Source organism: Meriones unguiculatus, chromosome 10 (genome assembly GCF_030254825.1).
Source record: "Meriones unguiculatus strain TT.TT164.6M chromosome 10, Bangor_MerUng_6.1, whole genome shotgun sequence".
Lineage (NCBI taxonomy): Eukaryota > Metazoa > Chordata > Mammalia > Rodentia > Muridae > Meriones > Meriones unguiculatus.
The window spans coordinates 98670256-98686052 of record NC_083358.1 but is presented as its reverse complement, the minus strand read 5'-3'; the positions used below and the strand labels follow the sequence as shown (position 1 = coordinate 98686052).

The 15797-nt window shown below is 32.9% G+C and overlaps 1 protein-coding gene across 4 annotated transcripts in view; it reads left to right on the top strand.

Annotated features, from left to right (window-relative positions):
• The window catches only part of Lrif1 (ligand dependent nuclear receptor interacting factor 1), a 60980-nt gene extending 47675 nt beyond the window's left edge, over positions 1 to 13305 (top strand). For 2 of the 4 annotated variants that reach the window (XM_021627040.2, XM_021627041.2), the window contains exons 2-3: positions 10849 to 11121; positions 11906 to 13272. In XM_021627040.2, the coding sequence (XP_021482715.1) occupies positions 10849 to 11121; positions 11906 to 12343 (711 nt within the window). In that variant the 3' untranslated portion in view covers positions 12344 to 13272. Of the gene's footprint in view, positions 1 to 8153; positions 9622 to 10848; positions 11122 to 11905 lie in introns of all 4 variants that reach the window. The other 2 variants (XM_021627038.2, XM_021627039.2) reach the window with 2 other exon arrangements.
• The last annotated feature ends 2492 nt before the right edge of the window (positions 13306 to 15797 follow it).

The window sequence follows — 15797 nt, the reverse complement described above, 5'->3', positions numbered from 1 at the left end:
ATTACAAGTACATACAAACCTTAATTGGAATGAAAAATAATGGTAATTTTTAAAAATTACTTTTCCCTGAAAAGCCTGGTCTGACAAAAACGAATGTCCTTGGTCAGCCTTCCTAGTAGAGTTGCCACCGTGCAAGTGAAAAAAAAAAAAGTCAACAATTGTAAATACCTGAAATGTTGATGTTGAAAGTGTTATTATATCAATTATTTGGTAGTATGTTTGTGTTTTGTAGAAATTTAAGAGGGAGATTTTGTCTTATAGAGAGAGGCTAATGTAGAAGAACTGCTTTTCAATATGTTTTATATATTACCTGTATGTTTATGGTATATTATGGACTATATAATTTATAGCAGATATTTAAGATAGCGTTCTTTTTCAATCCCAGAAATAAGATTAAGTAATACATAAAAGTTTTTGGTTATGCACTTGGCTCTCTTTTAAACAATTTCTATAATTTTGACAAATTTTGAACTCTGAAAAATATTTTAGATTCAGTTATGTTTTGGTTACTTTCGTAATTCATTACAAAGTCATTGATTCATTGTTTTATGTGTTGGTGCTTTGTTATACTTACATGCTTTTATTTCTTTAAATTATCTGATATTATTATAACATATTTGGTGCATTTACCACCAGATGGTTACCTGAGATGTTTGTCACTTTGATTACTGGTTACATACTTAGATATACTTTCTTTTGACAACATGCCTAATGTTGAAATGTAATGATGTAAATAATTTGAATAATGTCACTTCTGTTTTATTGAAAGTTTTTTTTTTCTTGGAATGGCATTGTCATTTGTTTTGTTTGTAAAATTAATAGGATTTTCTTTCTGTAGATACTTAAACTTTCCTGGAGTTCTTTTAAAGAAAATTCAGTATTGTCATAAAGGATGTTTTTATTTAATTTATCTTATTTAATCAGGCATAAAAATAGGAAACTCAGTTTTATAAGTGCAGTGCCAAATCTGGATGTTTGTACTGTGTTACTCATAACTTACTCAGGTTTGCATTGAGTTCTTATTTACTCATTGTGTATGTCAGATAGGATAATTGCTTCTAAAGACAGGGGTGATTTAGAATGAGGATTATATTTTAAATGACTTCTGAGAAATCCTCAGGAATTGGATTAGGTGATATAGAATACAGATTAGATTTAAAGAAATGGAATGGAAAATGGGCAGACCTGATTAGGAAATTACTGTTTCTTGGGAAGATGTTATGCCAGTTTTCTGGTCAATATTTGTGAATTAGACGGGATAAATTCAGTTGCCCAGTTAAAATCGCTGTTCTCAGCATGTGGTTTGGTTTGCTTGGAAAGAAAATGTTTCGTTGCTGGTTGAAGTCTTTAGCTGTGAAGTTTTATCTTTATAACTTAGTAGAGTGGAACTGGAAAGACATGTAACTGGACTCTGTCACTAATCTTGTTTATGCAATTGAATTGTGGGATCCTGCTATGAAGAGATTTTTTGTTACTCAAAAATCGTATAAAATATGGATAAATCTGTTTAAGGAAAGCATGCAATTCTGTCTTAAGTTATTGAAAAATATTTAAAACCCTGTTTTTTTTTCAGCTATAAATGTTAATGACAATGTAGGGCTATCTTGCTTGGCCTTTAGTATTAGAGCTAACCATAATATTATTACATAAATAATATACAGTATTTATTATTGTATATATTATAACATTAGGTTCTTACATATTTTTATAAATAGTAAGGGAAATGGTCTTCTAATAGCTGAAAATGCATTATTTTCAAGACTATAGGTTTTCATTATTCCATTTCTAATACATGAATGATGCATATCCATATTAGAGTATTAAAAAAAGTCAGAAATTATATAATTTTATTAGTACTTTTAGCAGGACTTTTAATTTTGACATGGGTTGTCACTATATTAATCAGACTGTGTTGAGCACCAAGACTCAAGTGATTTCCCCTACTCCTACTTCAGTCTTCTAAGTAGCTGTAACTACAGATATATGCCACTGTGGTTAAGTAGGTTCTCCAACATTAGTTAGCCAATAAATGTAAGAGACAGAATTAGAAACCTGTAATCTTTCTAATGTACTCCCCTTTTTTCTTTTCAAGTCTTCAGCTTTAGTTTTTTCAGTGTGGTTTCTCAGTTCAAATACCAGATGGTTTAGTGTAGTTAGTACACCAGTAATTCGAAGTGACCAAACTGGACTATGGGATGAAGAATATTGATTCTAGTGTCATCTGTTGATGATATTTAGCCACAAAATATGATTTCTAAGAAAATGGAATATATTTAAGAAAGTGGGATCTTACTAAATCTGAAAAGTTTGTAATTGGTTGAAAGAGCATGTATGAATTTTATTCTGATTTATCACTTTTCTCTTTAGAAGTTTGCATTTTAGTTTAAGGAACTCATTTAATTTTGTTTTGAGTAGATCAAATCATTTTAAATAGCTTGTAGTAATCAATTTAGCTAACATGTTAATTTGTTCTATTAAACACAGAGGAGATATGAATAGGATAAGCTATCAAAAGAATTTATGGTATGTGATAGATTATGTCAATACAGATTGATATTTAGATTTGGAAGAAGCTTCATTTCTATAAAATGTCTTTGGCGGGCAATTGATAGTTATAAAGATAGATAGATAGATAGATAGATAGATATAAATTATACTATATAGTACAAATTTTTATAAAGCTAAAATAAGGAAATCTTTTAACATATACCGTGAGGTATTAAAAAATCTGTAATTTATTCATTTATATGTCATTTGAAATATACTTGCTTTTACACAAATGTAAAAATAGATTACTTCTGTTGAAGCTTATGGTTTGTTAGACAGATTTTTCTAATAAAATAAAATATTTATATCAAAGGTGACTAAGCAAGAATATTGAACTTTTTTTTGAATTGGCAATTGGAAAGATCTGCATTGGTTTTTTATGTAATATTTTTGAGGGTTTACTATTCTTAATATTTGAAAAATAACTGTACAATTATTGAGTTTCTCATCTTAAAAAATTTCAGTGTTACTATGTAAAACTATTGACTTCTTTCTTAAAAAGTAGGTAGAGTAAAGGCATTGTTTTCCAGTATTAGCTGAAGTAACAGCAGTAATGCTTTAATTCCAAAGTTGGCAGGTGTACTATGGAGGAGATAGAATTAGAACTTCATTTTATGTTGGGTAGCAACCTAGGAACCCTTAGAGCACTTAGTTAAACAATGCACATGATATAAAGGAGTTTCTCTGGTAAGAGCAGAAATTTTAATGTAGAGAAGTAGGTTATGGTTGTAGAGCTATTGATTATGGATGGTTTTGTTGTTATGTTTGGGAGTTCAAGCTGGATTGGCAATGATGTATATTAATTTCAAAACTGAGTATGAAGTAACATTATGAAATCAGCATTAGTCTTTCATAGATTCATGCGAGTCAACAGAAATTACGGCCAGAAAAGCTAAACACCAGAGTAATATATGAGTAAGAGATAAAGAGTACCAGACACAAGGAGGTAGGAATAAATCTATATAATGGATAAAGAAAACAAGATAGGGAAGACCTAATTTAAAAATATAAAATAAAACTTGATAGTCTGAATTTTTTATTCATTCAGGATGTAATTATCAGCTGTTTACCTTTTATAAGCTTGTATTCATAGTGCTGTAGATAAATGTAAAAATACTAAGAAGGATGATGAGTCAAAGCTAATTGGATGATTAATCTATGTGAGCTAGAAATCAGTGCTGTTACATGGTTGCAAACTAGAATATAGTTCTAGTTTTAATAGAGATGAATTTTACTTTGTTGAATTTTAAATGAATGGTATTTAAATTAGAATGTTTGATAAAAGACCACAAATATGGAAGTGGGGATTAATAATGAAGAAAAGAGTAAAAAGATGTAACTATAGTGGTCTTTGTTGCAAAGGAGATAATTGAGGGAAAAGTTGAAAAAGCCACGAAAATGAGTTCAGTCTCTAAGGGGAAAATATCTTGATGGAGAAAAACGGTGTTAAAATGAACTGGGCAAGAACTGTATTTGGAAGAATAATCAAAGATGAATACTTACAATGTAGAAAAGTTAATGAGATATTAAGAAAGTCAAGAGAAACTCATTGTACACAATAGAAAGCATGAAAGATCTTTACAAAGAAGGAATAGTAAGAGTTGTTATTTGCAAAAGAACATGTGGAGAAGGGGTAAGAGAATAACAGACCTAAGTGTGAAGACATACTTGGAAATCTTTGAGAATGAAGTTTTAGTGGAATTATAGGAAAGAAATTAAACTACAAAAGAGAATGTCAAGACAACTTTCTAGAATATTCAATTGTAGTTTATTAATACTAGGTACCAATTTCCTCTCATTGGAATTGTATCTACCTCTTATATTTTTTTATATTTCTATGTGACTCCACCCTTTTTAAAAACTTTATTTCCCGAAATAGAAGAGGAAAAAAAAGGAAAAGAAAACCAAGAAAAAAGAAAATTAAGGCACTGATTTAATGGTTCATCTCAGTTTAAGAAAAAGGAAAAATTCCCTCTAACTCCATTTCTTCTCTAGCTACTTTCCACGGTTTTCCTCTTCCAATTAAAGTTCATAGGCGTTGTACATACTTACTGTGTTTATGTTCACAGTTCAGCAATTTTCTCCACAAAAATCACCCTTCCTAAAGTTATTAATAACATTTATTTCCAGTGTAGATATTTAGTCGTCATGTTACTTGATTCCCAGAAACCTTTAATATAACTTTGTTGAAGTGTTTTTTTGTTTTTTTTGTTTTTTGGGTTTTTTTTGGCTTCCATTGTATTAAAAGTAATTATTTTCTCTTTGTTGTTTGAAACAATTGAAATGGGTTAGGTATAGTTAAGAGAAGTGTGCCCATTGAATTGAAAGACAAAGAATATGTATGCCTAAAGTGGAAGATGAGATCAATTAAAGAGTTACTGTAGTCTAAAGCAGAGATAATGTTTCTTTGAACCAGAAAGGTGACAAGCAATTTGGAAAGAATTTTAACAAATAAGGGAAATTTAGGTAATAGCAACAGGATATTTTTAATGTGTTAAGATATCAAGGTGAGAAAGCAGAATTTATGTATTCTGACACAGGCACCTAAGATGAAATGCCAAGGAATTTTAAGAGTGTGGAAGGGAAGACATTCTGGCCATGTTGAGTTTCAGTAGCTCACATGATTCTGAGTAAAGTGTCAGAGGAGAGGTAACATATATATCTTGTACCCCAAAAAAAGCTGCAGAAATACCCTGTTGGTGAAAGAGAATCAGGTAGTGCTTAAACTGTCTGAGGGAAAGTTCAAAATGAAGATTGCTATTCATTTTGCTAGGATGAGTTGTCAAAGATGGCGGAAAGTCTTGGAATGAGAATATTTTAGGAAAGGTGCAGGTGCACGCATTTTCTAAAAATCTCTTTAAATACATCATTTATTTTCATAATAATTACCTATCTGTGTTAATGTCCCTAGTTTTAGTGGGGGATTTAGCAAATGTGTTGTTTATGGGTTCTGATAGCAAATATTTAGACTTTGAGAACCATTCAATCTCTCTTGTAACTATTCAGCTCTGTTGCTGCTGCAGCTACTGTGTAATGATAAAATTATTTTTGAAGTGTTTTTTTTTTATCAACTTAAAGTCTGAAAATTATATATAGCTGTAAGTTAACATAAAAACAGAATGGGTTAGGTTTAACCTACGGGCTATAATTTATTGACATTTTCCCCTAACAAAGCTGTAAAAAAAGTGTTTGAACCACAAAACTCAGTACTTGGCTGGTTTTGAGATTTGGTATTGTGATGTTACTCAGAATCATCTCCAATTGCTTCCACCTTCCAAGTGCTAAAATTACATGCAGATGGTACCATGCTTGATTCATACTAAGTACATTTTTATTTAATGCTGAATAAATTGATGTTGAGTTTTCAGTGTACTTTGTGCAGAGGTAGTCAGGTGGGTCTTCACACCTGAAAGCAAGAATTAAGATTTTTCTAAGAGACTTTTCTTCTCTTTAAATTTACTAAAAGTTAGTATACATTTTCATACATATATGAATAATTCAAAATTTCTGAAGATAATGTTATTCAGGATATGATGAGGATACATACAATTTTGGTGTGATTTTATTTTCATTATAATTAATTTTAAAATTACACCTGTAGGTTGTAAAACAAAACTCTACACTTGAGAATTAATGTTTGTCTTTTAAGTTTTTCTTTTCATTTATTCTTAAAAGTCATTAAAGAACATATTGAGTCAATAGAACATGGAGTCCACAGTTATTTTTAGACTTGAAGGACAGTCTGTAGACACATAAACATAGATATATAATAAGAATATGTGGCATGAAGGAAATTAACTGGTATAATTTTATTATGAAGGAAAGATAGCAATAGTTAAGTAGGCTAAAGAATGCATATTTTAGGAGGTATCATTTTTGTTGAGACTTAAGCTCCAAATAGTGTTATGTAGGAGAGAAACACCCAGATAGAAGGATATGATTGCCCTGTATTCCTTGACAGCACTATACTTTCTAGGTTCTGAAAGGTGGTTTTAGGTATAAATAATTTGATAAATCTGTATAGAGTAACCTATAAAAATAAATTGCACAGAGATTAATGTATTTTGACTTTTGTAAAGTTGTCAATTTTGTATTAAAAATAGCTCATTATAATGGAAATTGCAGTGGACTAGTTTAAAATTATTTACTAAAATTTATTCACTTTGTATCCTGGCTGAAGCCCCTTCCCTCATCTTCTCCCACTCCCACCCTTCCTTCCTATGTCCCTCCCCTAGTCCACTGATAGGGGAGGTCCTCCTCCCCTATTATCCGACCCTAGCCTTTCAGGTCTCATCAGGACTGCCTGGATCCTCTTCCTCTGTAGCCCAGTTAGGCCATCTCACCAGGGGAAGGTGGTCCCCCACCTCCCCTCACTAGGGCAGTCCAAGGGAGACTGAGCTGCCCATGGGCAACATCTAAGCAGGGGCTCTAGGTCCTCTCTGTGCATGGTCCTTGGTTGATGGATTAGTCTCTCTAGGGATGCCTGGACCAAGATTTATTGGCTCCGTTGGTCTCTTATAGAGCTCCTGTCCCCTTCATATCTTTATGCCCCTTCATAAGTTTGGTAGTAAGTTATTAGAAATAATTGCTTTATCAAGGACTTGTGGAACATGAAACCTCACGTACTTGGAAACAACAATCAGAGAAGGAAATTCTTGCTACATGAGCATGTCTTTGAAGTGTACAGTATAAAAACATGACAAATTGAAATATCACCACATGAGAGATCTCAAACGAGAAAAAAGGTGGCAGCAGAAATTGTCATGGGAAGAAGATAGAACAAATTGGAGACAGGGAGAAAAATAGAGTAGCCCAATTAGAGTTAGAATAAAAGAACTGCTCTATATAAATAAAGGAAGTTAATAGAAAGGAATTAAAGGAGAAGAGAATGGGAATAACAGCCAAAATGCCTGGACCCAAAGGGCCCCTGCAGAGATCAATACTCCAACCAATGACCATGCATGGAGAGGACCTAAACTCCCTGTTGAGAGGAAGCTCATAGGCTGCTCAATTTCCAAGTAGATTCCCTAGTAAAGAGTACAGAGGCTGTTTCTGACATGAACGCAGTGGTTGGCTCTTTGATCACCCTCTCCCTGGAGTACAGCCAGCCTTGATGAGACCTGATAGGCTAGGCTCAGATAGAGGAGGAGGAGGTCCTCCCCTATCACAGGACAAGGGAAAGGGAATAGGGGAGAAGAGGGAAGGTGGGTGGGATTGCAAGGAGACATGGGAAAAGGCTGCAGCAAACACATAAAGCGAGTAAATTGTAATAAATGAGTAATTTTTTTTTTTTAAAGAAGAGAATGATAACAATGTATAGAGTCTTTTCTAAAAGCATTATGTTTGAATACAAATTCTGGAATAAATGTTACTTAATTTCATTTTGGAATAAATGTTAAGATGTCATAACCTGGTTGTGAGAGATGAACCGAAGTTGATTATATCTTTATCTTCCCCTGAAAGTCTATTCCATGATGTCTTAACAAACTCAAAATTACATACTGTTAACAAATTTTAGTATCTAAAGTAATTGCAAATACTTGTTTTAAAATAAAATATATACCTTGTAGTATGTTGTATTTATTTACTCAAAATGTTCTTTTAAGTGTTTCAGGCTGCATGTACCAAGTAGTTCCTACGATTGGCGCAGATGGAAAAAATCTTCTGCATTTACTTCCAATTCCTAAATCTTCTGGAAATCTTAACCCGTTAGTCCAATCTCAAGTCATATCTCATGCTTTGAAAGGGAATGCAGGAAAACCAGTCCAAGTTACTTTTCAAACTCAGATTTCCAGCTCTTCCACAAGTGCATCATCAGTTCAATTGCCCGTTTTTCAGCCAGCCAATACTACAAAATATGTTCCTACAGTAGATACATCAGGAAAAGGTAGAGTTACTTCTTTGCCACCAGTTTCTAAAGTTCAGAGTCATGGTGCGAAAATTGATGGACTCACCGTGCATACATTTGCTATTCCTCCCTCAACACAAAATGATTCATCTTATTTTATGGTTAATACCCCAAGTCTCCGGGTGAATGTGAATTCTTCAATTTTGCCTTCTGGGCATCATTCACAAATTCCAGCCCATGCTCAAGTGAAATCTGTACCTGTATCATCCTTGCCTCCTTCAGTTCAACAAAAGATACTTGGGACTGCAACCACAAGTACCTCAGGAACCACAAGTACCTCAACCACAGTTCAAATACCAACAATTACCTATGTTTCTCCTGTAAATTCAGTGAAAAATAGAGTTACCAAGAACTATCAGAACATTTACCCCAAACCAGTGATATTAAATACCTCACAATTTCCACCAAATGTTGCTACAGAGACACAGTTAAAAGGCGGTCAGCAGTCTCAAGCTGCTCCAGTGAAATGGATTTTTCAAAAGAATCTACATCTTCCATCCCTTGTTCCTGTTAAGTCTTCAAATAATGTGTCATCAAAGATTCTAAATACTTTTGTGGGTAGAAAAGATTTGGGATATAATACCATAGATACACCTATGTTGAATACTATCAGTTCTAGCAGGACACCCTCCATTAGTGTGCCTATTAAAGAGAATGCTTTGATAATGTTGAAAAAGAAAGTCTATCTGTTGACTAAAAAGGGGACACGTGGTCTGCCATCACAAAATGACCAAAAGAATTCTGTTTCTTCTGATACTCCACTAAGAAAAGATTCATCACAGGTAGTAGGTTCAAGTCTAGACCCAGAAATAATCAAAGAGGTTGTAAATAGTGTTTCGGGTAAAACTAAATCTTTCCAGTTGGAGACAAAATCACTTTCAAATTCCCAGGCTTCTTCCGTTGCTAATCTAAGAGCAGAGAAGAATGAAAAAGTGGAGAAACCATCTTTTTCTGTGACAAACCTACATACTATGAACCAGTTCACTAACTGCCTTAAACAGATTAATACTGGATTTACAAACCCAGTTTTTCCAGCTGGATTTAGGACAGGACATAATGCCCCCAGAAAAGGAAATGTCTTCCAGAGCATAGAGAAAATGTGTTCCTCTCTTGATGCAGCAACTGTCACTTCTCAACAGTGTGTTTTCAGAGACCAAGAATCACAGGTAATTTTCCCATGTTAGGGTGCTCATTTATAAATCTATTTGGAAAAATATTTTAATTCTCAAAATTTATACCTATCTCCTACACACATATCCCATCACACATGCTTACTTAAAGCTTTCACCTGAATAAATATATGAAGAGTTCAATTGGTAGAGCCTAAGCATGGTCTTTGATTATTTAGCTTGCCAAATCTGTAAGACAAAAATCACAGAACAATGTTCAGAAGAGTTGGAGATGATTGGTTTCAAATATTAGTAATATTGTGTGAATATGCATGAATGTATATATTGCATATACATTTAATTATTTGTATATGAAAAGATAATTTTTTATATATAAGAGACAGTTAAAGACTTAAAACTTTAGGGTGGGGCTTTAAATTTTTTTTTTCATGCTTTGTCTTAGGTGATGGTCTTGAGGGAAAATAATCCTTTTTTTAAATACCATGAAAAGGGTGAACTAGAAGTCTTTAGAACCTTTCGGTCAAATAGGATTTTTATTCATGTTGTTGCCTGTTCAGGCTTTAACCTTACTCGAAAGGTTAATAGGAGTTTTTGGTTTTTTTAAGACAGGTGAGTTTCTTTTCAGCCTTTCTGGCTTCTCTAATTGCATAACATACCTATCAGCCTCAATTCTCTTCTCAAAATACAGGCGTAGCCACTTTTTTCCTTGCTTGCTTAGATGTCTGCTTAATAATGTTAGTCGCTGTCCCCTTCAGCACAGAAAGCATTGAATTTTAAAGACAAGGAGGTAAATTCTAATAAAAGCAAGATGGATTGAAGATACTAGACTTTTCTAGAAGACTAGTCTTTAGATACTGCTTTGTAAATTTCTGTTGTTTTGCTTTGTTTTTTAGTGTCTTAATGTGTAATTTATCTGTCCTTGAATTCACCATCCTCCTGCCTCTGCCCACTGAGTGCCTGGTTTGCAGGGTATCATGCCCAGCCTAGATCATTTTAAAGTTGTCATATATAGTCTCACCTCATTTACTTGGGAATAGACCCTTTGTTCCTTTTCTGTACAATAAATTAAAGAGTAATTGTGTGGCTGTTTTAAGTTTGTATTGATATAAGTTCGATTTTGAATGCATGGTAAAAATAATGTAATACAAATCGTTTAAAGCATGATTTCTTTTGTGGAAGATTAGATAATTGTTTAATTGCTAGTCTGACATCGTAACCCAAGAAATTAGCAATATCGTTTGTGTTTTCTTCTCTTGATTTCAGACCCAGTATGAGATGGCATCAATATTAAAAAAAGGTACTCAAGAAAGAAGTAACAAGAAATATTCTCAAGAAAGCAGCACTAAGGCATCACATCTGAAGAACGATGCTGAATTTAAAAAGATATTTGGTCTCACTAAAGATTTGAGAGTATGTCTTACTCCAATTCCTGACCATCTGGGCTCTAGAAAAGGTTTTGATTCCTTTAGCAGTTTGGAGCAGAGTAGTTCTAACAAAGATGCAAAGTTTCTGATAAAGAAAGAAGAAAAAAAACAGGTAATGGTTTTTTGTAACTGTGTACCTTTTTAGTAGGTATGACAAAGATACATGGTTATATTTATCTTTTACTTGGCATGTGTTAGATTGAGTGGTGACTTTTGCCAAATTTGCAAACATCTCATGAGTCTTACACACAAATAAAAAAAAATACCCTCAGTTAATTTGAGTTGTTCTAAGTATGTTCACTCGCCTTGTTTTTTTTTTTTTTTGTTTTGTTTTTTCTTTTGTAATGTAAGAAAGTAATCAAAAGCATTTCAACTAGTTATCTTAATTTAAAGAATTACCTAAAGGAGATAAGTTTGAGGGGGAAGTGTGAGCATGCTGATAGTCATTAAAGTATTAACAATACATTTTAAGCAGCATATGTAGTCAATATGCACATGAATATAATTATTCTTATGAACATTATAATCTAGTATTCTCAACCCTTTCAGATAAACTTTCTTAAGGAAAAGTTTCTACATGTGCCTACTCTGCAAATCAAATGAAAAACTTAAATCAATTATATATCTAAGTACTTCTCAGGTATTGTTTCGTTTCGGTGATAGTTCATTGCCTCTTAGTACTTGATTTAAGCAAATAATAATAAGTATAAATAAACCAGCCTGTTCTCCAGGACTATGATTAACCTTTCAATTGATAATACTTAACAGGCTTCAGTTTTTACTATAGTTTTCCCCAGTAAGATTTGTGGAATCTAATTTAATTTATATTATTTGTCTGCTAACTTTGTTAGTATGTGGGATAGCAATATTTTTTTTCTTTCTCAACACTGCAACAGAGGTTTTCTAAGAAAAGAAAAGCAGAAGCCATTAAGAAGATGAATTACACAAAAAGGAGAAAAATTGAGAATGCTAGTGCCACAGTCGTGAATGGAACTGATGTTGCTAGTTCCCAAGTTCTTAGTAGTATTTTACCAACATCGGATGTATTGCAACATAACATTGTCACAAGCCATAGTACAACCAGGGAAGACAAGAGAACTGAGGCAGAATACTGCTCCCATGAGAAGCTGGAAAAAGGGACATTAAGTTCAAGTATATCTTTTGAACAAAGTAATTATTTTAATAAAACGTGTACTGAAGATATTTTTCCAATGACACCACCAGAATTAGAAGAAACCATCAGAGATGAAAAAATAAGAAGACTTAAGCAGATTTTAAGAGAGAAAGAAGCAGCTCTTGAAGAAATACGTAAGAAGATGCACCAAAAAAAATAAAATGTCTAGGATTTAAAGACTTTTAATACTACAGTAGTTCTATTTTACCTGCCATGGATAGAGTCAAGATCCCCAGTGGATACCTGAAACTGGAGATGGTACCAAATCTTGTATACAACCACTGTAAAGTCATGAAATTTGTTGACAACTAAACAACATCTACTTAGATGAATTCAACATGCAAGTACTATATACAGTGTGGATACAATGATTCAAAGAGGATAACTGATATCCTCAACAGGACACTATGAAAATTTTGTCATACTACTCAGAATGACATATAATTTAAAAGTTATGAATTTCTTCTTTCTGAAGTTTCTTATTGATTTTTAAACAACAGTTTTTTATGGATAACTGAGAACAGAAAAGGCAACTGAAGGTTATAAGGGATTGCTATGTTTCTTGTAAAGGCACTCTGAACATATCTTTGTCTAAGAAGTTTACAGAGTACCAAAAGGTTAAGTCATAAGACTTGTCAATAATTTACATGAAACCTTTTGACTGACTTGTTTTGGAAGAAAAGTTTTGGTATTTTTCTGTGAAATGAAATTCCTGAAGTTTGAGTATTTTGGACAAGGTTTCTGTTAATGTTATATCTTCAAATAAATTACTCAGGTCTTACTTTTAAGATTATTGTATACTGAAATTCTACAATTCAAGATACTAAGTCAGCTGTAAGCATAACTTTACCATTGAATTTCTATGTGGACTGTCTTGGTATTCTTACCCATAAAAAATTACACAACCTATTTGCTGTTGTTATTTTTATTTCATCAAGAAAATTTATTATGAAAATGTATTCAAATATTTGTCAACGAAGGGCATGTGTTTTTTTGCATGTCCACAATATCAATGTATTCCTAAAAAAAAAAAAAAAAAGGTTTGAAGTTGAGGCTGGTTCATAATATATTTTATATTTGGCCTACAAATTATGTCTATTAAAGATGTGATTTATGGAGAGATGACTCAGCAGTTAAGAGCACTTAACTGTTTTTCCAGAGGACCTAAGTTCATTTTCCAGCTCCCATGTCAGGTGGCTCATAAACACCTGACATGAGTTCCAGAGGAACCAACGCCTTCTTCTGACCTCTAGCACCTACATACATGTGTCATGAACTCACTTAGACACACATACACGTAAGTTAAACTATATTTTTAAATTATATGTTGCTTTAATAGCAGCTTCTTTACTTTTTTGGTATATGTACGTACATGTGTTTCATAGATACCTGAATGGTAGATCTGTATCATAGTTACATGTAAGACTTATCTCAAACTATAGTATTTCTTTAGAAGCATCCATTTCTTCTCATTAACCTTTGATTTGGGATAGTTTGAGAGTGTAGTGAACAAATGGAGAAGAAAAAAGCAAGACTAACAAGTTAAAAATTATTAACAAATTTCTGGAAATAAGATTCAAAAGTAAGGACAACAAGAGAAAACCATAAATAGAAGATTTAAATAGGAGCAAAACAAATACATCAAATTGAGTCTTCTGCTTTTTGTAGTAATAATTTTATTGAAGTATAATCTGCATACCATAAAACTCATCCTGTTATACTCAGAAGAGTAAAAGCATGAATAATTTCAGAATGCTTACCACATCCCCCATATAAGTCCTATAACCATTAGCTGTCACTCCATTCTTTATCTTCACCTATGCTTTCATGGAAATTGCCATTTTTGAGCATTTCCTATACATTGGCATTATAGAGTGTATTTCCTTTTGTAATTGTTTTACACTTGGTCAAATATTTGCAAGATTTATTTATATTATAACATGCATTGCTTTTTATTGCTCAACAATATTCCATTGTATGGAATCTCAGTATCTAGATTTGTTCTCAAATACACCAAAGATATCAAAATTCATATGTGCCTAAATCTTATACATAAAATTATATATATGTAGCTGACCACAACCTCTTCTGTGTCTTTTAAGTATTTCTAGATAAACTTCTTAATATAGGTTGTATTGAATTGTTTTGTTTAGAACATAAGAAAAAGTCTTAATGCAGACATTTCCAACATTTTAACATAGTTGATTGTAGAACTTATAGATTAAAATGAACTAGTTCTTGTTTATCCATCAGATGTCCACATTTGGATTATTTTCATTATGGAATACTAAAACTTACTTTGGATGCATACAAGCTTTTCTGTGAACATAAGTTTTCATTTTCTTGAGTATACTTAGTTGTGTAAGTTCTGAGCCACAGCAGTAACTGTTTGGCATTTTAAGGACCTACCAGTTTCTTCTAGGTGAGTTTTATTCTTCCTACTCAAATCTAAACAGGTCTTTTCAAGGCCACCAATAACATTTTTATCTATTCTGGAGTCAACTGTCAGTCTTTAAAAACAGCAAAATTTAATTTAGTGACTCATTATTGTTCTTTAATTGATATTTTCACATATTTTATTAAAGACGCAATGCATATAGGTTGTGGAAAATACGGCAGTTCACTCCCATTGAGAGTTCACCACCAACCTTAACCTTTTTTGTTCCCCTTCCCATATATGCATGTTTTTACGAGAATAGTGTCTTTGTGTATGTGTGTATGTACTTTTTTTATTTTTGTCCTTTTTTTTTTTTTCTATACAGGGATTCTCTGTGTAGCCTTGGCTGCCCTGGAGCTTGCTCTGTAAGCTAAGCTTGCCTCCAACTCACAAAGATCCACCTGCCTCTGCCTCCCAAGTGCTGGGATTAAAGGCTGCACCACCACTGCTTGGCTATATCATATTTTTAATGTGAAGCTTTGTGGTTTTTGTTGTTGTTGTTGTTTTGAGACAGGATATGAGTAATCCAGGTCTCAAACTTGAGATACTTCTGCCTCAGGGTCCCAAATGCTATGCATCTACCACTGTGCTTGAGAATTTTCAGATTTTCAGTAAATTCTAGTGAATATGCCAAACTCAATTCATTGGCCCTAGCCTATCATTTAAAACTGTTAATTCAAAGTAGTATCAAATCTAGGACTGTGCATTTCATCTTGCTTTTAAACTCTATAGTATTCTTTTAATTCGGTATATATTTTGATTTGGTACAAAGATAGACGAATTCTGGCCTTTTTTCCTTTAATTTATAATACATATTTCACCTCTAGAAGACAACTGCCTCAGTATATGACTGATTCTCTTTTCTCGCAAATTCCTTCTCTTCCTAATCTAATACTGTATGTGTCCCAGGCCTCAGTGTCTTTGCTTCTCTGCTTCTGCGTACTTATTTTCTTGTTGACTTCATTCAAGTTCAAATATCTGTTCACACCAGATAGGGAACTGACCAAAATACGAATACCACTAAAGTCCAACTTGATATAACAATGAATTTTATTGGTGGTATTAGCAAGAATATATATGGGAGATTACTTAGAGGAACAGAAATACCTCAAAGCAGTATCACCAACTCCACCCCATCATTGATGACATCATTAAAACAGGCAAACTTCAGGTAGCC